Source organism: Grampus griseus (genome assembly GCF_964374135.1).
Source record: "Grampus griseus genome assembly, chromosome: 4".
NCBI lineage: Eukaryota > Metazoa > Chordata > Mammalia > Artiodactyla > Delphinidae > Grampus > Grampus griseus.
Window position 1 is genome coordinate 25291505 of NC_138997.1, and position 24951 is coordinate 25316455.

The following is a 24951-nucleotide window of genomic DNA, read 5'->3' on the forward strand; positions in this document are numbered from 1 at the left end:
GGTGGGCAATAAAGAGCCACTGAAGGCATTGAGGCATAGGAGTAACATATAAAAGTAATATGTGAAGATAGTTTATCTTACAATAACAATAGGATGGTGAGAAAGAATATAGGACGCACCACTTTGGTTCTTGAGAATAACCAAAAGCACAATAATGTTAATAAACATTATCCTTCCTAAATAAGTGGATAAAAAGAATATCATAAGCTTTCAAGTGAAAACGTAGGAACACTTTAGAAAATAACTACTTTTAAGAGAGTTGCCTGAATAATGAAAAACTAAACCACAAATACTGACCACTAGACCAAGCACTGTTACAGTAAAACTATAAACACAGTGGAAATTTTTAATCTAATTACTCTACTTATTAGAAACATCACAGAAAAAGCTACTCAGAAAAGTAAACATGTATTTGGTTCTGTCAAAACAGAAAGAAAATGTACAAACTGCATACTCGGAGTACAACCATCAATGGACATGTAAAATATGAATCAGTGTTCATCTCATGAGCCTGGAGAGCTGTGATGCTTTGACTTTAATTTCCAAGATACCATGTTCTCATCATGAAAATTTTCTTTCCCCTGACCAGTACAGTTTGTTCAATTATAAAATTTAAAATCAAATTGATCAGGGTTTTTTAAATCATATTTTATCTTTTAAAAGTCCTCTATTATTTGAAACTCTGCAACTAAGAGAGCTATTCACCTTACTCAACAATCCTCCAAGTAGAAACATTTTACTGTTAGTTTGTGTGAATATTTGCAAATTAAATTGATAGAGATCAAAAGGAGGTTTCTATAATTTTCAATCACTATTCTATGTACATCTCCATTTTATACTTCAAATGAATAATTTTATCTTAGGTAATTATATTAATGTCATGGGTAATATCCTAAGATAGAGAAACCATTTTTAACAGTCTTGAATACTGATCTAATTATTTTCAGGGACAAGCATATATGTCACTATGTAGATATGACAGTATCACTACAAAGATGGACTTACATGAAAAGAAAACAAAAAACAACAGTAGGGCCACAGCAGCAACAGAAATTGACTTCTTTAACCAATGATACCTTAATCAGGTGAAGTACTTTCAAACTGTTATTTGTATTTGTTAACTCCTGTATGACAGGCTTTACTTTTAAGCATACACTATGTATGCATTTTGTCTATAAAGCTAAAAGAAAATATATGTGAAATTTTATCTGATACTGTGATTAGGGAAAGGCTTTATCAGTATAAAGACTATGGAAAAATCCATAAAGGGAAAGATGGATACATTTGACAGACATAAAAACTTTAAACTTCTACAACTATATGCAAAATAATGAATCCCAACTCATATAAGGCATCATGTACAAACATTAATTCAAAATGGATCACAGACTTAAATATAAAAACAAAAACTATAAAACATCTAGAAGAAAACATAAAGAATTTTGTGATTTTGGATTAAACAAGAATTTCTTAGAGGACACAAAAACCAAGAGCCATAAAAGAAAAAAAAATGGATTTAATCAAAATTTAAAACTTCTGCTCTTCAAAAGACACCATTAAGAAAATGAGAAGACAAGCCACAGACTGGGAGAAAACACTTGCAAAATACATATCTGATAAATGACTGGTGTTCACACATATTTAGAAATTCACAATCCAATTATAAGAAAACAACCCCATTAAAAAATAGACAAGAGATTTGAACAGACACCCCCAAGAAGATACACAGGTGGCAAATAAGCACAAAAAAAGATGTCCAACATCATTCGCCATTAGGGAACTAGAAGTTAAAGCTATGATGATGTATCGCTAAACATCTATTAGAATGGCTAAAATAAAAGGTACTGCTAAAATCTAGGGCTGGCCAGGATATGGAGCAACTAGATTCCTCAAACATTCCTGATAGAAATGTTAAAAGGTACAACCACTTTGGAAAACAATTTGGTGATTTCATATGATATTAAACATATGCAGGTGTCCCTCAGTATCTGCAGGGAATTGGTTCTAGGAACCCCACAGATGCTAAACTCCACAGACACTCAAGTCCCTTATATAAAATAATGTAGTATTTGCATATAACCTATGCACATCCTCCCATATACTTTAAATCATCTCTAGATTACATATAATACCTGATACAAGGTCAATGCTATGTAAATAGTTGCAGCAAGTTCAAGTTTTCCTTTTTGGAACTTCCTGGAATCTTTTTTTTTTTTTCCCTGAATATTTTTGAGCTCAGCTGGTTGAATTCTTGGATGTGGAACCTGAGGATACAGAGGACTGACTATACTACAATTAAAATAGCTTTAAAAAAGTTAATTTTTAACACAATGTTCCCACAGAATAAGTTATATACCGTAAGGTACTTTTCTAAGTCAGCTTTTGATATACTTACAAACTGAATCTAGTATCTGATAAGCTGCTTTTTAAAAACATCTATATTGGCAGACACATAAACTTAAAATTCAGTTTTCTTTGGAATTTCAATAAAAATGAAAGAGTTTTATTTTAATAATTGGAGATGCTAATCTTCTGCTTTATTTGAAGTTATATAGTCAGAATAAGTGGTCCTCAAACTCTGTGAGAGCAAATCATCATTTAGGGGTAATTAAGAATCAGGTTGCCTGGGTAATCACACTGTGAAAAATGACATTTAAAATCCAGGAATTTTATATGCCTTGAAGCCAAGACCTCATATACATACATATATATATATATATATATATATATATATATATATATATATATGTAAAATTTAGTTAGCTCTAAAACCTAGCCCAGAGCCTAGCACATAGTAGGCTACTTCCTAGCAGGAAGTCCATAAATGTTTAATTAATAAAATTGATATAAGGGGAAACAATGACACACAATGAATTGAGCTAAAAAAAAAAGTTTGATTTCTTAATTTCAAACTACAGTCTGCCATTTCCAATAACACAGACCATTGTTTTTTAGAAGTGCTAAGTGTTTACTTGAAAACCTGCGTCTGCAATGGAGTTTAGATGTCTAACTTTGCTTTCTTCCTAAAGACCAGTAATTAAAGGGAAGGTTCTTTCTGGTTGATAGAATCCACAAGTTTAAACAGTTTATGCATGCTCAGATGCCCTTCTGCTTCTTTCCCATGCCCAGATATATTTTGGAATGGCAGTTCGGTCTGAATCAATGAGGTATATTGAGAATGAAAATGATTACCTCCTCCCTTCCCCCCGCCATGGGACTTGATATTCTCACCTTAAGAATCACTAATGCAGATGAAGACATGAAACTTAATTGTTTGGCTCACCACACTATTATCCCCAGATCCCCCAAATATTAGCTTAATAACTGGGTTAATCATGGTAAATTTTTAGTTTGGAGAAACGGGAACTATCTAACACATTATCATCATTTAGCAGTTAGTGGGTATCTCCTACTAAAGGCCATAGACTAAGCAATTTGTAGTTAGGTTGGATTCAAATTAAGGAAATAGTCTTGCTTTTAACCAACTACTAGGATTGTGTTTCTTAGGAGGCCCTTTACAAATATCCTGTGCCCCGCCCCCCAAATTTATATTTATTTATTTTTACCTAAATCGGTATAGGAGCAAGTACTTTTCCAGTTTGGTAATGATGACATTTTAAAAATTAATAAAAATAAAAATGAAAGTACGTGGCATATGTTAAAGGGTAATAAAATAATTTCAGTCAATTGACTAGTTCTACACCAGTAGATTTCTTTAAATGGTAATGAAATCATTGCTTTTAAAAAAATCCATCACTATTAAAATAAAAAAAAAGTTGCCTCAGCCTCCACCAAAATTAGATTTGTAAGTTGCCGGTCATTCCTATAATTAAATCTATGTCACAAATTTGCAAGAAAAATGGTCACTGTGACTAATGCATTTACTTGCTACACAAGTCCTGTCAGACGGCACAGAGCATTATGCTGCTATAATGGAGTAGGTAAGGATTCTATACATTTTTATGAAGTAACGAAGACCATTTTTTTATTTACGGTGACTGTACTTCAGATAAGAATTTGTCTGAGAAATGAATCCAAATGCAACTATCACGGGGTTTTCCTTACTAAAGCGATATTACATACTTTTACGTCTACAAACATGTTTGGCACACATGCATACTGCTTTTCTGGACAAGCGTTAGGTAGAAAATATTCTAATGAAAGAAACACGAATATATTCATGTTGCCAGAGTCCCTGATTCTGGGGGTTTCCTCATTTGACCTCCCAAAATGGTTTTAATTCACCTCTTTGCTGAAATGATTTGAGAAATGACCCTAGAGGACAGTGCTTCCCAGAGTCTAAGAACGTGAAGCCCAAAGTGGAAGTCAAAGCAAACGACACAGAGACAGAGAATTTGTAATAAAACTTACTCTCTTTACAAAAAATCTTTTTCAATCCTTCAGATTGCAGAAAGAGACAGTTCTTGGTTAGGTACTGATGCTAATTCCACTTCTTATCAAAAGGAGGGTAGGCATGGACTCAGAGCCTTGTGTAGGCAGCAGAGTACAAATCAATGATAGCTTTTTCCTATTTGATTTAACTTCAGTTACCTTCTCTTCATGACAAGATTGGTTTTTATTTGATGTGCTGATGTAGAGTTTCACTTTAAAATAAAGTTAAATTTTAAAAGTGAGTTTTATTTAACTTAATAATACAAATAATATGTTGACATGGCAAAAGTCATAAAGGTGCCTGAAATTTGGAAGACACTGCCTTCAAGGCAATTCCTGTCCTCTTAATTCTTTTACTGTTACTTATTTTTTTCACATATTTATGTATTGTGCATTTGCTTCAGTATCTGGAAAAGTGCCTTGAATCTAATTGACTCTGAGTATATGTGTGTTAATTTTATATGCTATTTTCCTATTTTGTGCCATACTGCTAATTGACCCAATGGCATTTTTTAAAGAGGAAGTAGTCTGTTCTCAGCAATCCAGCTTTCATGGTGTCCATTTGCCCAAAGAGGCGAACAAATGAAAGGCATAGAATGATGATGGATTCTGCTTTATAAATGTAGAAACTCGCTTCCTCTTGTCCAAACATAGTTCATAAGTTACTTTAAAGCCCAGGATGATATTTAGAATCCTGGTTTTATTGAGTCCTTAGCAATAAAAGGATAAATGTAAGAAATGACATCCTGTAAGATAGTACTGAATATTGCTCAAAAATTCAGTTGTTTGTTCTGGTGTTTAAACTTAATGAAAATAAAAACCTGTATTTTAAACAAGTCATGAACTTTTGAGGGGAAACAAAGATCTCAACTGAATAATACAGGTTGGTTAAGATTTTAAACAAATTAAGGAAAAAAATTGGCATAGTTTTCAGTATTGCACAAAATGAGTATTCCGTAAACAAACTGAATTAAAAACTGACATCCTAGATTTAGATGAAAGGAAATCCAAATTAACAATTAAGCCTTGTATGGTACCACCCTTAACCTTCTTCGTTAATATTTGAGATTCTTGATCTGATTTTTTTTTTTTTTTTTTTGGCGGTACGCGGGCCTCTCACTCCTGTGGCCTCTCCCGTTGCGGAGCACAGGCTCCGGCCGCGCAGGCTCAGCGGCCATGGCTCACGGGCCCAGCCGCTCCGCGGCATGTGGGATCTTCCCGGACCGGGGCACGAACCCGCGTCCCCTGCATCGGCAGGTGGACTCCCAACCACTGCGCCACCAGGGAAGCCCTCTTGATCTGATTTTTAAAAAGCAGTGTTGCACAGCAATCAAACAAGTTACAAAGTTAATGTGCTTCCTCTCTAACCGTTCTGAGTATGGCTGAGCACATTTTTGTATTTACAAGAAAGGAAGAATAAAGTGATAAACATATATCCCAAGTTATTAAAACATGGCATTTGTGTTTGAGACTTCTTTTATTTCAGCAATTGTTTTCTTTCAGCATCAGTTAACTATTAAATCTTTCTACAAAGATGGGTAGTAATGGAGGATCAGCCAAAGCAAAGAAGGAAGACAGAACAGGTAAGGGAAGAAAAATATGTGCTGGCTAGTTCTTCAGCTCAAGGTAAGGAGTTTCTTTTAACCCTTGGTCTGGCATAAAAAGAAATAAAATTATTCATCTTAGAATAGCTTCTGCTGGTTCTGGAAATGACTATTTTAAAGGAGAATTATGTAGAATAAACCCATTTCTTGATACTTTAAATGATGAGATTTAGAAAGTAAACAGTGACTCTTAAAGATCTTTTTTAGACTAGGTGTTATCAATTCACAAAAATGATTTAACTTTGCTTAGAATTCTTTGCTACTGTTTCAGAACTCCTTACATTTATGTTGCCATGAATTACTATAATGCTGTATAACATAGTTATTCGAAACTCAATTTGACAGATCGACTTTGTCACTCACTAGGGTTTCCCTTTAAGATTAGGAGCTACCAAAAATAATAAAATAGGCTAAGGAATCTAAAAAGAAAAAATTCTACTTTTTCCTTTTAAACTTTAACGTATAATTCTTGAGAACATGGAAACACTGAAATTTAGCCTCCAAACCAAAAATGCTCAGGGTCTAACAAATCATGTGATCAATTTTTTTTCAACATAGTTGAATCTTTTTAAGTTAAAGAAATGATTTTTCAATTGGAATTTTTCAAAAAGTTGCCAATATCTAAATCTATTTTTAAAAACTCTTTCATTTGATGAGGAAGCAACATATGAAATGGTTGAACTTGAAATACATGGTTTTACATAGAAAAAATAGATATACATATAAATTTTGATAACATTTTCGTTATTCAGGGTGGTTGACTATCAAATTTTATTAAAATTTCATCGAGGGAAATCTCAAAACACTTATTATGCTCCACAATTATTATAAACCAAACAATTTAAATGAGAGGAGGAGATAATAACATTAACTTCTTAACTTAAAGCAATCCTCTGTGGCATAATTTTAAAATATTTTCTTGGCCTGAAATTTATGTAAATTGAATTCATCTATCATTAGTTATTATCAGCCTAGCTACATTAAAAAAAGTTTTCTGTGACAATTAGTTCTTAAAAACACTGTTTTAATTAGACCTGGGACATTATTAAACTAGCTAATAAATATGTACAGTAGTTTACTTGGTACACCCAGATGTCTGAAAACCAACAAGAATGTCCAAATAGTTCATTCTTCAAAAATTCTTCAGTAAAAGGCCTTCATTCAAAGTTTTAATGTAATCCAAAATAAATAGCATTTTCACACTCTATGCTTTAAATACAAAAGAAATGGTCACTCATAACCAGAGAATAAGCATTGAATCAGTGTATCTTAGAATTATAGGGCTTAGTCACAGATAACCAATTTCTTCATTTTATGAATGTCCATGGTCATGCACAAAAAATTCATGGTAGAACTTGGACAAAACCTAGACCAGTTATTTCTACTACATCATTCAAGCATTTTTTATAGATTATCCCATTTAATCCTTACCTCAACTATATAGTTTAGGTACTATCATTACCCCATTTTATATATATGGAAGGTTTTGTTAGAATAGTATTCAGTCAAGTAAGGATTTAAACCCAGTCTGACTCTAGAAACCATCCTACTACCAATAATCCTAAATTTTAAGGATAGGTGAATATTTTTCATTTATAAAGAAAATTTAAAAAAAAAAACTCTTAACAAGTACCACCCTTTAGGAATAACAAAATAAAACATGAAGGTTATAGTTTGGAATTTTCCTCCTCTAAAATAAGTCCTTTTACCCAAGCCCAACTCAAGCACCAACTTCTCCCTGAAGCCTTCTCATATCATTCAACTAAGCTTAACCTCTTTCTTCAAACCCTTGACAAATGCTATACACTGCTCTTTTGCACAAAGCACTAGCTGCCTCTTATACATTCTCTTCTTCCTTAGTTACAGAAATTCAGTTTGTAGCTCTTACCAATTTGCCACATGTCCCAGCCTCTCCAGTGGCTGGGTAGGATGATATGACTAAGTTCTGCAATAAGATATTACTGCAAGTATGGTGTTGGAGTTCCAGGAATGCTGTTTAAAGAAAGCAGACTTAGCTTTTAGGGGAGCTCTTTTGTGCTTTCCCAAGGTAAAGACCTTGCTATCCACTTGGACCATAAGGTAACATTGATGAAGGCAGCTGTGTGCTGTGGATGGTGCAGGAGAAAGATGGTTGTCTCTGTACACAATGAGACCATGAAGCTCCCATGACAGCCTCCTTCCAGATTTTACATAATAGAGAAATAAACATTTACCTTTGTCCAAGCCACTATTTTTTTTTTTCCTGGTAAATAAGCTGAGCCTAATTCTAACTGATTTAGTTCAGACTTGCACATAGTTCATAATGCAAGGTTTGTTGTAACTATGGTGAAGAGGGAAGAAAAAGGAATAGAGTTCTTTCCCTTACAACACTGGAGCAAAACATCTCCAATCATAATTTTTATTCTCAACCCCTTCTGGTAATTTTCAGCTTTAGGAAAGAAAAAGGAGGGAAAGGAAGGGGAAGGGGGAAAAATGGAAGACGCTTCTGCCTCTCTGCCACTGTTCATGCCTTTTTCCTCTCCTCTCTTCTTGACTAGCTAAGTCCTATCACACTTCAAGGCCCAACAGCGAAATTGTTTCTGTCCGACCTTTCAACCCAGAGTTCATATCTGATAATCATACATCACCTAGTAACATCTTTTGTTTGATTTGTTAGCTTTTACATTGTATTTCTTTTTCTATGTGTTATCTCCACAGCAGAGTGGGACCATGTTGTATTTTTTTGCACCTCTACAGCTATTAGAAAACCACCTCTGTGTGCAGGAAATCAATAAATATTTTCGATTGACTCATTAATGTAAGAAAAAAAGGTGAAGAGAGGAAAAAGAGCAAAAGACTAAGGAGTGAGAATGCATAACGTTTTAAAAGTGAAAGGGCATAACAAAAATCTGAAAGAATCCCTAGAACAAGTTTTACTTCACTGGATCTTATCAAAGAATTGGGCCTGGTAGAACAAATAACATGATACATTTATTGTTCATACAGTCAGTCAGTGCAAAGCTCAAACTGTACTTAGTGAGCTTGTCCTCCAACTAAAGGACTGTATTTTGCTTTAGTTACTCAGACAATTGCCTCAAAGTTATTTTCTCAATTACACCAGACATTTTAAAGAGTAGGAGATCCAGTTTAGGTAACCACGTTTCGACAGTGGATATATACAAATCCAAACCATGTAAAAAAACTGGCTTACAGCAAGAACGTATCTTACAGATATTATTTTGTCAATTGTGACAACATATAGAAAATAATACTTGGATATGTGAAATAATGACAAGAAAATATCACTGAGTCTAAAATAAGTAGCTCAAGAGATCATTTGCATTAAATGGACTCTATTACCTCTCTTCTAAAACCCAATAATAGTAATACACCATCGGGAATAATATTACTGCTTCTTTAAAAATAAGATAGAATCTAAGCATGTATTTTGCAGAAGCTACATCATTAAAAGCTCTGTAACATTGGGACATTAAAAGCTATATAGGACTGTACAGAATTAACACTATGTAACAATATGTTTTAAAGCTTCAAGTACATTTAAATACATACAATAATAAGTGACATAAAGAGCATTTTAAACAGAAGTAATTGATATTTTGCCTAGACTCATGAACCAGCTTATATACCTCACTGATTTCATTCTCAATTTTTTGTAAATCACTGTAACCACGTATCTGTTAATGAGTTATATATCTAAAAATACAATATTCTAATTTGTTTTCATCAATTTAGCAAAGTTTTAGGGAAGGTATAAATAAAATATTCAGTTGACAGAAAACTCAGTTTCTTTCTCATTCTTTCATAACACAAACCAAGTCTTTGTTTATATCATCTGTTTAAAAGATAATGATTAAAAAATGCTAAAATAGTATTGTCCTTATAATTATATTGGTTCCACTTACGAAAGATGAACTATTTTTAATCTTTTTATATACAATTGATAGTTCACATGTCAAAAAATATTGTATTTTCTTGCAAATTACTCGTTAGTTATTTCCTCATTTCAAATTTTTTTTCACATAGATTTCTCAGAAGTATCCAAGACAGTAGCTTCTTTAAAAGTGAAATGTACAAAATAAATGACATGTCAACAAGTAAATTAGCATTCCCTTTCTGACCAGCTGGGTCATGTTTCCTTTTTCAAAATCCTCAGTCCCATGACACAAAATAATAATAATCTAAAAGACCTCATTAAATGATCAATATATTGACATACCTCTATAAGGAGACACATAGTGTTTTAATTGATTCCTTGAATCCATTAAATGGAATATTAAACCCAAGCCTCCAAATTATATTATAAGAGAATATTTCCTTTATTTATTAATTTTCTTTAGGGTATGGATAATGGCATATGACAGGATTCAAGAACTTTTATATTTAACCAAATAGTAAAAAAAAGTCCAATTTTCACTACATATTTCATACAATCATCACAACAAAAGTCATAAAAGATAAATTAAACCATGTTTACTTACCAAAAAACTTCCAAAGGCCGAATTAAATATTGCAGCTGCCTATAGAGAGAATAAATGGGGGGAAAAAAACTCACTGAAAGTAAACAGGAAAAGGAAAAGCAAAGACTATCATTCTCCCATCCCCCACTATTCAAAACCTTAAAACACTGACTCTGTAAAGCAAAGTTAGTCACTGCTTACAAAAATTGCCAGTAGCCTGTAGTTTACTAAGATAGATGAGCTACAGCTTAGGAATTCATAAATAATGGGTCTCAAAAGCAAGGAGAAAAGGCTTGCCATAAGATGCTTTGAACCTATATGACAGTACTGAAGAATCATCCCCAACAGCAAATTGTTGTTATTGATTTTGCTATTAAACTTAAAACAATCAGAGGTTGATTTGTTCACCAAAAAAAAAAAAAAAGAAAGAAAAAGAAAAGAAAGGAAGAAAATTCATATTACTGGGAAAAGGAATACCAGAATTGTAAAGCAGACATTAAATACTCTCCATCAAGAAGCATAAGACCTATGAGCTACGCCCACAAAGTGAGATCTGTAGTTCCCACACAACGCACATCAGAAATATGAACAATGCTGTTAAGACCATGGGAGTTATTGCTACACGATTAATTCTAACGTAGAAACAGGCAAGAAAAACTTCTGTTTGGTGTTCAAAATTCAAAGAAGAAATACTTGACTTTGAGCTTACCTAAATATCCCGGGAATACATAGTAGATATAATATAGCTCTTAACTTTAATTCAATCACTACGGTCCATGAAGCTACACCTGAATTCTGAAAGCTTCTCACATGACCTCCAAAAGATAAAAACTCATATAATATCCAATTGGATGGAAAAAAAAGAGAGAAAGAAAAATAATAAAAAGTGGAAGGAGGGGCAGAGAAAACCTATTGACATCTCCTGTGGATCCAGAGCAGAATTAAATTAATCATCATGGACATTAGCAGCCACATCGTAGTAAGAAGAGGATGTCAGTTTAGCAAGTTTGAATAAAGTCCAAAGCCAAGCTAAGAGCTGTAGCTGAAAATGCCTTCTGCTCCAGAAGAGAATGCAATGAGAATGCATGGGTAATGAGATCCTTGGCTCCAGAGAGCTTAGCTCTCCTATTCAAGTTCATAATTAATTCAAAGCTTTGATAATTTCATTAGATTTCTCCTTTGCTGGCCTTATCAATAAAAGATGGCACTGGACCACAGCTCTGCTGTGGCATAAACATAGGCACAGGCACAGACCAGGGAAACCTTTGCTTCCTGACAGAGACAATGGCATATGGTATTTCTTGTTGTACAGGGAGCTGTGAAGGAAAAAAAAAAAAGATTCGGCTAAATAAAACATCACAGATGACAAATGTAAACTGTAGCAACATATTTAACACATCTTCCTAGTATCCGATTATGGATGATTCAGGGAAAAGTTTTATGTGCAGAGAAAAATAAGTAAAACTGTATAAATAAATGAGTTGTGGGGAGATCAATAGGGAACACTGCCTTCCTTTTGATAAAAATGTACTTCGCCACAAACAATGTTTATTTCTAGACCCTATTTTGTGCTTAGAACGAGTTTCTCTCTTTTTAATAAAGAAATGAGGTATTCCCATTTGAGCTCCTCTCTTCCAGATTTGTTTCTTTCCAGTGCCTTTCACCAGCCTTATACTAGACCACTAATAGTTTTGCCTAGCATTTAAAAAAACAAACAAACAAACATGGAACATTAGAAACAAAAAGACTCAGAAGTCAAAGTAAAATAAGTATTAACTACCACTCAGTAGATCAAATCGCTATACTCCCATTCCATCCTGTTCTCTTTTAACCCAAACCCAAGCAATATATTTTATGTGGATTGGCTATGTTCCTGCATTTTATAAAATGATGGTGATGACAGTGATGAGATATCTTAGGTATCCAAAGATGCTGCAGGCCAACTTCTTAGCTATTTTCCTGACAGTGGTGATGGATTTGAAATCACTCACCATGCAGTGGGCTCTGGCAACCACTGGTGACTTGGCTGATTAAGGTTCTGGGTTCCCTGAAGAACCATGTGAAATCGGATACCGAACTAAGGATCCTGGGCTCAATAGCAACAGATAATGAAGCTAACAGTTGGCTCAATTTTGCCGTTGCAGCATAGGAAGCCATTACGTTTTCCAGAGTTCCAAAAAGTGATGACAAATATTTAGAGAGCTTTTAATTGATATACAAAGACAAGCATATCTTTTGACTTAAGGGGGAATTCCCAGCTCCTCAGCATGAACTACAAGGCCGTCCATGAACAGGTCACTGTCCATCTCATTTATTGCCTCAAAATTTATATTCTGACAGCACTAAACTACTTGTGATTCCCCACACTCATCATGCTGTTTCTTACCTCTTTGCGCCTTGGCCTGGAATGCCCTTCTGCCTGCCAGGGAACTCCCATTTATCTCAGTGACTCAGCTTAAGCATCGTCCTTCCAAGAAGCTTTCAGTCACCTCCTCAACACTCACACATCCATACTTCTGGGTGGCCTGAGTGTCCCCATACCTGCTGTCACAACATCCTGAGCATACTTCTGCCCTGGCACTTGTCACACTATTGAATGACCTATCTACATGCCTCCCTGCCCCGCGAGAGACTCAAGTCTTCTAAGGAAGGAAGCTGATGAAGCTCCCGAGCACCTCCATGTTTGCTAATTGGATTTCTAAAGCAAGTAGGATTCCCAGAAATGTCCAAAGTCTACTTCTCCAACTACATTATTCTATGTGTTTGGTAGAATCCAAGGATTGGCAGACAAAGAAGACTGGATCAGCCACCTGGCACCACAGCCAAGCAAGCAGTGGAAATGACATTTAGACTTTGGTCTCTCACCCAGTATAAGTATCTCTCTCACGGCATCGTATTTTCCTTCTCTTAACCTCCCTATTCTTATATAGTTATATACATACGCTTAATGTAATATAAAAAATGTTTTAAAATTTGCCACCACTATATAGCAATAGAGTTAGTTAAATAAAATCTAGAATTACAAAGGAATACTCTGTAGCCATTAAAAAGATGACCTGCATATACTGATATTAAAGCAGGCTAACATGTTTTAAGTAAAAAAAGCAAGTTTCAGAACAGTGTGTGTAATTCCTTCAGTATGTGTTTCTCCACACCACCATGAAATTCACCCACCACCAGTTGGGTTTTCTACAATTCAACTCATTTCTGACATTATCTACCCTCAAATAGCATCAGATTCCCCAGGTTAAGGGTTCAGAACCACAAGGCTGTCCCCACTTCAGATGTCAATCAAAAGTCAAGGCTGTCACCTGTGCTTCTGACCAACTGACTATACATCGGAGGTTCCACAACCCAGTCCCCTCCAGTTTGATTAGTTTGCTAGAGCAGCTCACAGAACTCAGCTTACTCACTAGATTACTGCTTTATCATAAAAGGCTATAACTCAGGAACAGCCAGATGGAAGAGATGCAGAGGGCAACGTATGGGGCAAGGCTGTGGAGCTGCCATGCCCTCTGATCGCATGCCTCTCTCATCACCTCCAGTGCTCACCAACCCAGAAGCTCTCCAAACCCATCCTTTGGGTTTCTATAGAGGCTCCATTACATAGCATGATTGATTTCAACATTGGCCACTGGTGACTGAACTCAATCTCTAGCCCCTCTCCCCTCCCCAGAGGTCCAACCTTCTAATCTCTGATTGGTTCCCCTGGCAACCAGCCCCATCCTCAGGTTAGCTCCGGGCTTTCCAAAAGTCATCTACTTAGCATAACAAAAGACACTTTTTCCAGCTCTCTTCACTTAGGAAATCTAATCATTTTAGGAGCTCTGTGCCAGGAATTGAGACAAAGACCAAATATATATTTCTTATTATAATCATAATATCACATTCCTATTGTGTAAATGTGTACACACACACACACACACACACACATATATACACAGACAAGTATAAAAAAACACTTGTTTTCTGAAAGGGATCACAGAAAAAACCTCAACTATGATTAAATTTGTTTGAAAGGAATTGAGTGGGGGTCATTTTTATTTTTCATTTTCTTCTGTCTGTCCTGTTTGTCTTTTTTTTTTTTTTTTGTCTTCTTTTTTAAACGTGTTGCATTTCTATATCTGGGCAGGAAGATGTTGAGCCATTTACTGTTCGCATTTTAAATCCCTTTGTGTTAAAAATGGAATACATATTTTATTTTTAAATAAAATTAAGATTTCAATCCCTACTTTGCACGTTAGTGATATCTCTTGCTGGCTGCCTGACAAGCTGGAGGTTGAGAACCCTCTGGAACATACATCAGTGTGCTGGGGGTATGAGAAGCCACAGGATGAAGAGAGGACACCTTCCACAAGTATCTGTAGCATGTGAATATTTGGTTTAGAAAATAATCCAAAAATGCACTTTCATTTTTATATTAAAGCAAACATGGCTGTGTACAAACTTCATGTACTGAGCTCAAACGTGAACCACCAAAGACAATTTGTTCTGAAGGGAGGACCCCTCAGGTTATGTGACCAGACTGTCTTAGGATATGAGTTTCCTCTCCTCTGTCTTCTAGAAGCCACACCTGAGAGAGTCCATTGATTTTTGTTTTTTAAAGATTTTTTTAATTTTATTGAAGTATAGTTGATTTACAATGTTGTGTTAATTTCTGCTGTAGAGCAAAGTGATTCAGTTATACATATATATATATATTCTTTTTCACATTCTTTTCCATTATAGTTTATCAGAGGATATTGAATATAGTTCCCTGTGCTATACAGTAGGACCTTGTTGTTTATCCATTCTGATTTTTAAATAGTGCATTTTATTTATTATCTCTTTTGCCAGAAACAACTTAATTATCCATTCCCCCTCTAGAATGTTCCATCACAAGAAGAATTTTGTCTAATTTGTATCTTCACTGCCTAGATTGTATCTTCACTGCCTAGAACAGCACCTGACTTGTAGTAAACCCTCAACGAATATTACTGAACAAAAGAATGAATGAATAAATGAATGAATAGTTCTTATGTTAACTGAATGTCCTACACAGTAATGTTTTCATTATTAACTCAGGAATCCCATGTGCAAAGTACATACCTTGGTGTAATCATGTTTGAGGGATAATTTGATCAATGCTAACTAAAAAAGTTCATATTGAGGTGGTTTTTTAATACTGAGTAGATTGGCTTCCTTTATATTGTACATTTTTAGATAATATATTGCTTTTAGTATCAGCCCAGTTTTACTTGAAATATGGTATTTTACTAATGTTTCATTATATATTACAGCATGTCTTTATTAAATTATTTTGGAAAATTGAGCAAGTTCAATAACATTAATTTCTTCATAACTTACTTGGAATTATTTGAAATAAAAAGGTAAATTAAAACAAAAACAAAACGCTGAAAAGCATGGTGACAGAGTGTTCTCTAACTCAGGAAATCAAGTGCTTCCACTGCTGAATGCCCTTGAATGTTATGAAGTCCTACCTGACAGTAAGCCCAAAACCTTCACCTTCCATAACTGCTGTGCACTGACCATGTTCCATACTCTGGAGTTACATAAACATGTGGTCCCCTTATAAAATGACTGCACTCCAAATATATGACACTGTTGGGCTCTACCCAAGTCCTCTCCTCATATCACTATATCTACAGTTTTCATAATGTTGGCCCAACACCCCTCTTTTTCTTTCCCTCATCAGTCCACTAAAAAAAAAATGAGATCCATTGTTTACACTGAGTGTGAATGATCTGTTACAAATTAATTGATGAAACTTCCTGTGTGGTGTTCCGTGTTCGCTGTTGCATAACCTGTTTCCCCAGCCAATGTATACAGCAATGCTTACTAAAATGCTAAAATGGAACATTTATGGTTGTCTCGGAATTTCTAATAATGCTCCAAGCTAAGGAGAATGTGTGGCAAGTATCCCACTAGTCTAAAGTAACATTCCAGAGATATCAATGCAGAGCTTATAAAAAGACATGAAAACTAAGCTAGGGACCATTTCACATGCAGCCTGTATAAGAAAAGCCTAGATGTTCTAGAGGAGATTGATAAAAGGAAATTTCTAGTAGTAGTGGGTTTTTTTACTTTTTCTTCTTCCTCTAGGCAAGAAAGCTGATGTGTCTGCCATGCCTCCCAAAGTGGGGATGGATGTTTACTGAGGGAGAAAGTGCTCGCCAGGCTGCCACAGGAGTGGAGTGCACTCTGTGAGCGCTCGTGGAACCATCACGGTCTATTCCCTAGAACTGTGCTGGGGGGAAAGGGAGGGTGTGTAATGAACCAGAGACAGGTACTTGCTTCCCGACTAGAAACAGCAAAGCTGGGGAGGCTGCCTAGGACAGGCCACAAGGGTAGGGCAAGGACGGAGGTAAGCCATTGGGCAAAGTATACTTCAGTTCAGTGATGGGGCAAGGTTCCGTCAATCCCAGGGGCCAGGTAGGGGCCTCAGAGGACTGCCATGAAACTTGATTCATTGTGAGAGACCCTACATAGCAGCCTTCCGGGGAGAAGAGACTCCAGCAATGAGAGGATGAAGGGCTGTGTTGAGGGTTGGAAGCTGCACGTGTACTCTGAAGAACTCCCTCCCCAACCTGTCCTGGAAAAAGAAATAGAAGGTAGACATCTGCTATGACAGAGGGCACTACGGGCCAGATTAGAACAGCACCAGTAAGATCAGATTCTGTCCCTCTCCCTCTAAGCCAGTGGTCCTACTCTCATCCCTGACTCTACAGAGTAGGGAGGGTGAGAAAGTAAAAACGTAGTGAAACAGACCATACCTTCTTCCCCACTGGCTCTACCTATCTGTTTATTTAAAAAAAAAAAAAAAAAAGATTATATTTGTATATGTGTATGTATTCATTAAGAAAAAAGTACAATTTTCTGTGCTTTACAAACACAGATTAGGGCCTCTCGCCTTCTGAGCTGGTCCTCACTCTGTGGAGTGTGTTTCTCTCAGGGCTGCGCTCACCTTTTGAGAAGGACCTCACTCTGTCTATGGTATGTGACCTCTCTAAATAAATCCACTTCCTACCTATCACTTTGTCTCTCACTGAATTCTTTCTGCAACGAAACAAAGAACCTGAGCTTCAGTAAAGTCCTGACACCAGGAACTAAGGCTCCCACCCAGGTGGAGGATGGAATGATGATGTTGACCCTTCTGTCTTCAATAAACTAAAGCTTGGACTGTCGACCTTTGCCCCAATTCTATGCTGAATTCTTCTCTGCTCAAGCCCCCTTAAGAATATGCACATACCCATAGTTTAAAGCTTCCCCAATTTTGCAGTTCAGGGAGACACTGCTTTGGGAAAAGAGCCCTGGTGTTCTCCTTACTGGCTGCAAGTAATAAATCCTTCCTTCTCGCCCACCCGCCCCCCCGCAAAAAAAAACGGAAAACAAAAAACACAGATTAGGCCTAGGTTGGCAAAGAAGAGAATTTGTTTAAGCTAGACTGCCCCGAATGATATAATACCAGAAAGTTAAACTTAATTACTAAATATATGACTGTTTTTGTAACAAAAAGTGACCAGAAAAACCTTGAGATCTGTCAGAGATGTTGCCCAAAGAGAGGGTAAGGGTGGGGAAAAGGACTATGCTAGACGGCATTTCACGTATATAATCCTTAAATTCACACCACTCAATAGATTATAAGAATATAACATTTTAAATGTATAGTTGAGGGGCTTCCCTGGTGGCGCAGTGGTTGAGAGTCCGCCTGCCGATGCAGGGGACACGGGCTCATGTCCCGGTCTGGGAAGATCTCACATGCCGCGGAGCAGCTGGGCCCGCGAGCCATGGCCGCTGAGCCTGCGTGTCCGGAGCCCGTGCTGCGCAACGGGAGAGGCCACAACAGTGAGAGGCCCGCGTATCGCAAAAAAAAAAAAAAAAAAAAAAAATGTATAGTTGAGCCAAAACAAAACAAAAACCCTGGTAGGAGACATATGGAAGTTAGTCAAAGACAGAGTGGTCAAACAGGGGGTTTGAGGCTGCACTCTCCCAGGCGATACTGACGCATGCGCAAGAAGCACTAGGACGCACTGCCTTTGGCTACAAAGGGTGAGGACCTGAGCTGAGGCACCTGCGGCCAGAAGAGCGGGATGCTGAAGGGGCTGCCCACCAGGGGAGGGCAACTAGAAAACTCTCCTCAGACAATCACGGAGGTAACACAGGGCCTGGCGTCAAGGGTGGGCACGGAATAGAATTTACACTACCTATGTGACTCAGGAATCCCAAACTAACGATCAATTCGGAGAAAAGAAAAGACAAAACGGATCAAAGACCGGTGGAACCCCTGAGGCCCGGAAAGAAGCAAACGCAGAACTTCTCTTTGGAGTCACTCTAATAATCCGGAACAAAGCAGATTCCCAATTAAACGACCCCCAGTGAACAGGAGTTTACAATAAAAAAAGTACAGACAATGTGAGAAAGCTGTATATGACAGCAGCTCCACTGTAACACAGTTGGGAAAGGAGGAGAAACTGAGTTTTTCACAATATGCTAGAAAAGAAAATACAACATAAATTAGAGACCTAGAATTGGAAGGCACAACTTTAAAACTCTTAGAAGAAAATATGAGACTCACTGTATGCTTCCTGAAAAGGAAAAAAAATTTTAAATAAGACACAAAAAGTACACGTGAAATAGGAAAAGCTAGGGTGGCCACGCAACAAGGTGCTGGCCAGTGAGATATAAATTGGTTTCCGCTTGATGGTTGGGGGATAGGGAAGTTAGTTTCTGGCACTGCCCTTCTTCCGTTCTTCCTGCCTAGAGCAGTGAAAGCTACCTTGCATCCAGCAGAGAAAGGCCAAGAGCAACGCAGAGATAATATCATTGAGCCACAGAACAAATGCCAGCCAGCCGCACCTCCAGGCATCTTGATATATGAGAAAAATAAGTCCCTGCTTGTGTAAGCTACTTTTAGTCTGATTTTCTGTTACTTGAAGCCTAACTGATACAATCATGTTCCTAAACAAAGGAGTAAGTAATGAAGTACTAATCAGGCAGGTTAGATAAATCAAAAGCGTTTCCCAGACATAAACTTGACTAGGCTATTAAGTTTTATTTAGCATAATCTCTTGTTCCCATTGCATATGGCATAACATATCATGAAAAACCAACAGAAAGAAAATTGACTATTGGTGACGGTTGTTGGAGATCAAAGCTGCATTATCCTAACCTGGAAAAGTTCCTCAACTATGTGAATTTATATCACCCCTGCCTCTGAGTCACAAGAAGGAGAACTAGCCTAAATATTTATCCCCTTTCTAAGCATAGCTGTAGTTGGAAAAAGCATAAAGGCATCAAAGATTGAATTCCTATCCTTGGTCTCCAATTAAACAAGGAAATACAAAACATTTTCTTTTTACTTGTAAGGTATTTTGCAAAATGCTACAGAAAGGCCAAAAAAAAAAAAAAAAGAATTAAGAAAAGCTTATTCTGCCTGTTTTTAAAAATTATAATTGGCTGACAAGCACCTTAGTTGCTAGGACATTTTAGTACTAAATTACCACTATTTTCACTGTATAAATCTCATAGCAAGTAAAATTTGAGTTATACATTTCTATATTACCTTTAAATATTATTGAACCATACCACACAAAAGTATATATAAGACATCAATTTAAATGCGAGTTTATTTACCATGCTCAATATTAAAGGGGCATTATTCATTTGATTCCATTATTTGTGTTGTATTTTTTAAGCAGCAATGGCTAAAAAGTAGAATATTGCCTTAAAATCACTACTGAATATTGCTTCTCAACAAATACATCTAAGTGAAGACTATAGAACTGCTACAAGGCATTCTCCAATTTAAAGAAAGATTATTTAATATACCATTAAAATTCACCATCTTAATGACCGCTTTCATTCTTTGTTTTGAAAACACTACAGGAATGAAGAGACGTTCATCTATACGCAAGTTATGAGAAAATACCATCCAGCTGCTTTTTTGAGAGTAAGCGACATTTCTTGCCTATTTCTATGGGTCCATTTCTTGATATCAATGGAAAAAAATATTTAACATCCCTAATCTTGAGGTGAATGGGGGGGCGCTATTCTTGTTTGTAACTATTCATCTCAATTCAGGCAAGGAAAAAATATATTCAAGTTACCGCTTCTGGATGCCAAATTGAATCAGGTGTCCTCTCCTCTTAAGAAAATTAAGTTGCTTTTGTGCAAGAGTGTTTTAATGAGAACCGAGCCCGCCGACAGTGATAAATGGGAATGACACCAGAGAGAGCATGTAAGCAGGACAATATATGCATGTTACAGTCTTACAGCCTATGTTTCACTGACAATTCTGAATGACTTCGCTGTTTCTTAAGGGGCCTATTAATCTCAAATTTAGTTATTACACAACGTTTATTTGAACATATATTCTGCGGATGATGACAGCTAATAAAGGAAATCTTCCGCAAGCTGTATTTTTACATATTGTTCCAACTCCAGCTCCCAGTCATTTGATGGTATTGATGGAATAACCTACATTGTGCTGAGGCTTTAAAAAAAAAAAAAAAAAAAAAAGGCACATACATTCTGATTCCTTTCGAAGCATATGGGGACTCTTAAAAAACAGTTAAAATGCATACCAAAAATCCTACTAAGAAATGGTAAAAGTTAAAGGACATCTTAACTGTTCAACAAAAATTGTTTAATGTGAAAACGGACCCTTGTAAGATAAACCAGACACCTCGGAACACTTTTAAAGCTTTGGTCCATCATATGCGATAGTTCTTGCATACCAATCTACATTTTTACAATATGCGTGGAGGAGGGGAGGGGAGACAAAATCAATTTTCTTGAGGTGCAAAAAGAATCAAGTCAAATAGATGCTTTTCTCCTTGGTATGCTTTTTTGATAAAATACCAGGTACTGAAAATAGTGGCGATACTGTATATCTTATTTCTGGTCACATACCTAAAGGCTGATGAGAATTATTTTAACACTTTCCTACACACATATTTATCAGCTCAAATTTCATCTGGAATTCAGATTTTGATTCAAGAATCACAATATGTTATGAAGTATAACTGCTTCATAATAACAAAAACCTAATGATATTAGCAAGAAATATTTATACCAGTTTAAGATTTTTAAATCTGCCTCATAATTAAGATGAATATAGACTTAAACACTTTCGATTTCATCCTCTGAAATCTGTCTTCAAAGGTGTTCAGTGTCAATGAAATCAGAATTTTCAAGCGAGAAAAGGCCCTTAGATACTATGACAATCCCTTTATAAATGAAGAAACAGACCTCTAGAGATAAAGGATCTTTCCTAAGGTCATACTGGCTAGTGGCAAAGCCAGAATAGAATTCATCTCCAGATGTTCCCTCTACCCTCTCAATAACACCCACACAGCCTATTTTATATATTATTTTTAATATGATATTTGTAGATTTATAGTGTAAAAAGGGCATACACCAAAACACTCACAGTGGTTATACTGGGGTAATAGGATTAGGGATATTTTTTTCCTTCATGCTTTTCCCAGATTTTCAAGGATTTTTGTACTGATTATGTATTTATTAGAAAAAAAGCATATAATAAATGTTATATGTTAAATACAACTAGCATTTTAGAGGTTCTCTCTTTAATCTTTAGGCAAACCCTGAATAATGTTGCACTCAATCGATATCTAACTAAAAGCTGAATGATACTGAGGATAATACCAAGAAGAAAGTACCTAAACAGTCCTACTTGTTATATTAATGCTGAATACTCAGAGGAACAAAGTGTGATTGTAACTCAGAATATCAACTATTAAACTGAAAATATATGTTACTTACTTATTAATAGCTTATTAAACACTTGTAAATATCTAGGATGAAGCTGAACAAAACGTACTTGAAATATTACACACGATTTGACATTACATCTCTCTTTTTAATGCCAATTTTCTCAATATTCCTGAAATTTAATTGTGCTTAATCTTTTGGGTTCCCTATTTCCTGCCAAAAAGGAATAAAATAAGCTAAGCACTGAGAATACAAAAACAAATACAATAGAGTATCTGCTCACAGTATCGGGCTAGAAGAGAGACATCATAATGGCTATAACACAAGAAGATCAATGGGATCAAAGCTATGGCAGCACAGAAATTTACTAAAATTTCCTTTTAAGTGGGCTTTTTCAATACCTTCTAGTGATATACAAACACTTTTCTGATCAATTAATGGAAACTCTATTTAATGCCAAACACATGAACTAAGCTCTCAGCACACCAACAGAGAAATTGGCCAAGAATTCGCCTAACACTTTGCTTAGAAGGGCATCCACAAAACATAAGTGACAACTTATGTCAAACCATCTAATGTTTCTTACAAATTTTAAACTTGAGCTACCTAACTCTGTTATTTCTGCTCTTTTCCGTCCTTTAGGTCTGGGAATCTCAGAGCTTCTTAAAAGGGCAGTGGATCAATCCCTCAGCAATAACTCACATCAGCAGCTTTTCATTTGCAATAAAATAGCTTTCCTACCATCTTCTGGGAAATAACTTACCATAGATTCACAGAACTGCAATGGACTTCTACAGATCATCTAATCAAGGCACTTTTCCTCAAGAAGGACTACACTGAAATCACTAACAAATGGAACCTACTATCCTATTCTTCATGACTTCAGGATCAAGACTGCATAATCTCTTTGAGAATTTTAGATTTAAAATCTATATTTTAAATCACATTTTTTCACTAACAAGTCTTTTCCTTTTCTGAATTAACTTTTAAGATCACCTTTTTGTGTTAGGTGCCCTGAGAGGATTAAAAAAGAGTTGTGTTGATGGCCAACAGGCACATGAAAAGATGCTCGATATCATGAATTATTAGAGAAATGCAGATCGAAACTACAATGAGGTATCACCTCACTCCAGGCAGAATGGCCATCATCAAAAAGTCTACAAATAAATACTGGAGTGGGAGTGGAGAAAAAGGAACCCTCCTACACTGTTGGTGGGAATGTAAGTTGGTACAGCCGCTATGGAGAGCAGTATGAAGGTTCCTTAAAAAACTGAAAATACAGCTATCACATGATTCTGCAATCCCACTCCAGGGCATATACCCAGAGAAAACCATAATTCGAAAAGATACATGCACCCCAATGTTCATTGCAGCACTATGTACAATAGCCAAGACATGGAAGAAACCTAAATGTCCATCGACAGATGAATGGATAAAGAAGATGTGGTATATATAAACAATGGAATATATTATTTACTCAGCCATAAAAAAGAATGAAATAGTGCCATTTGCTGCAACATGGGTGGACCTAGAGAGTATCATACTAAGTGAAGTAAGTCAGACAAAGACAAATATTTGATATCACTTACATGTGGAATCTAAAAAAAATGATACAGGGCTTCCCTGGTGGCGCAGTGGTTCAGAGTCCGCCTGCCAGCGCAGGGGACACGGGTTCGTGCCCCAGTCCAGGAAGATCCCACATGCCGCGGAGCGGCTGGGCCCGTGAGCCATGGCCGCTGAGCCTGCGCGTCCGGAGCCTGTGCTCCACAACCGGAGAGGCCACAACAGTGAGAGGCCCGCGTACCGCAAAAAAAAAAAAAAAAAAGAGAAGCCCACATGCCACAACTAAGACCTGGCATAGCCTAAATAAATAAATTTAAAAAAATTTTTTTAAATAAAAAAATAGCCCATTATATATTAAAGACATTGAATCTGTGCTTTAAAATTTTCCCACAAAAGAAATCTCCAAAACCAAATGGCTTCACTGGTGAATTCTACCAAATATTTAAAGAAGAAATAATATTAATTGTGTAAAAACTCACCCAGAAAATACAAGAAGAGGGAAAAATCATTTTATGAAACCAACATTAGCCTGATACTGAAACTAAGTCAAAACATCATAAAAGAACTGCAGAACAATAATTCTCAGGCACATAGACAAACACAAAACTTACAAAATTTTAGCTAATTAAACTCAATAATATACAAAAAGGATAATATATCATGACCAAGTGGAGTTATTCCAGGAATGCAAACTTGGTTTAAGATTTGAAATCAATCAAGGCGATTCACCTCATCAACAGATTAAAAGAAAAAACATATGATCAGATCAATAGATGGAGAAAAAGTATTTGACAAAAGTCCATATATATTCATGATAAAAACTCTCAGAAAATTGAATTGGTAAGAATTTCTTCCAACTGATAAAGGGCATCTTTATCAAAAATCAAACAGATAACATCATACTTAATGAGAAAAGACTGAATGCTTTCCCCCTAAAATCAGGGACATGATAAGAATCTCTACTCTTACTACCATTTCTATACAATGGCCTGAAAGTCTTTGCCATGTAATAATGCAAGAAAAAGAAATAAAAGGCAGAGAGATAGGAAAAGAAGAAATAAACCCATTTTTTTCACAAATTATATGATCCTAGAAAACCTTGACCAAAAACAAACAAATAAAAAAAAACAAAACAAAGTCCAAGAAATAATAAGTGAATTTAGCAATGTTGCAGCATACAAGGTGTAAAAATCAATGAGCAT

At 36.0% G+C, this 24951-nt stretch overlaps 1 protein-coding gene across 1 annotated transcript in view; it reads right to left on the bottom strand.

Annotated features, from left to right (window-relative positions):
• SLC10A7 (solute carrier family 10 member 7) overlaps positions 1–24951 on the bottom strand; it is a 250841-nt gene that overhangs the window by 166072 nt on the left and 59818 nt on the right. Inside the window, exon 5 of the mRNA XM_082653781.1 lies at positions 10475–10513. Coding sequence (XP_082509907.1) covers positions 10475–10513 — 39 coding nt within the window. The remainder of the gene's footprint in view (positions 1–10474; positions 10514–24951) is intronic.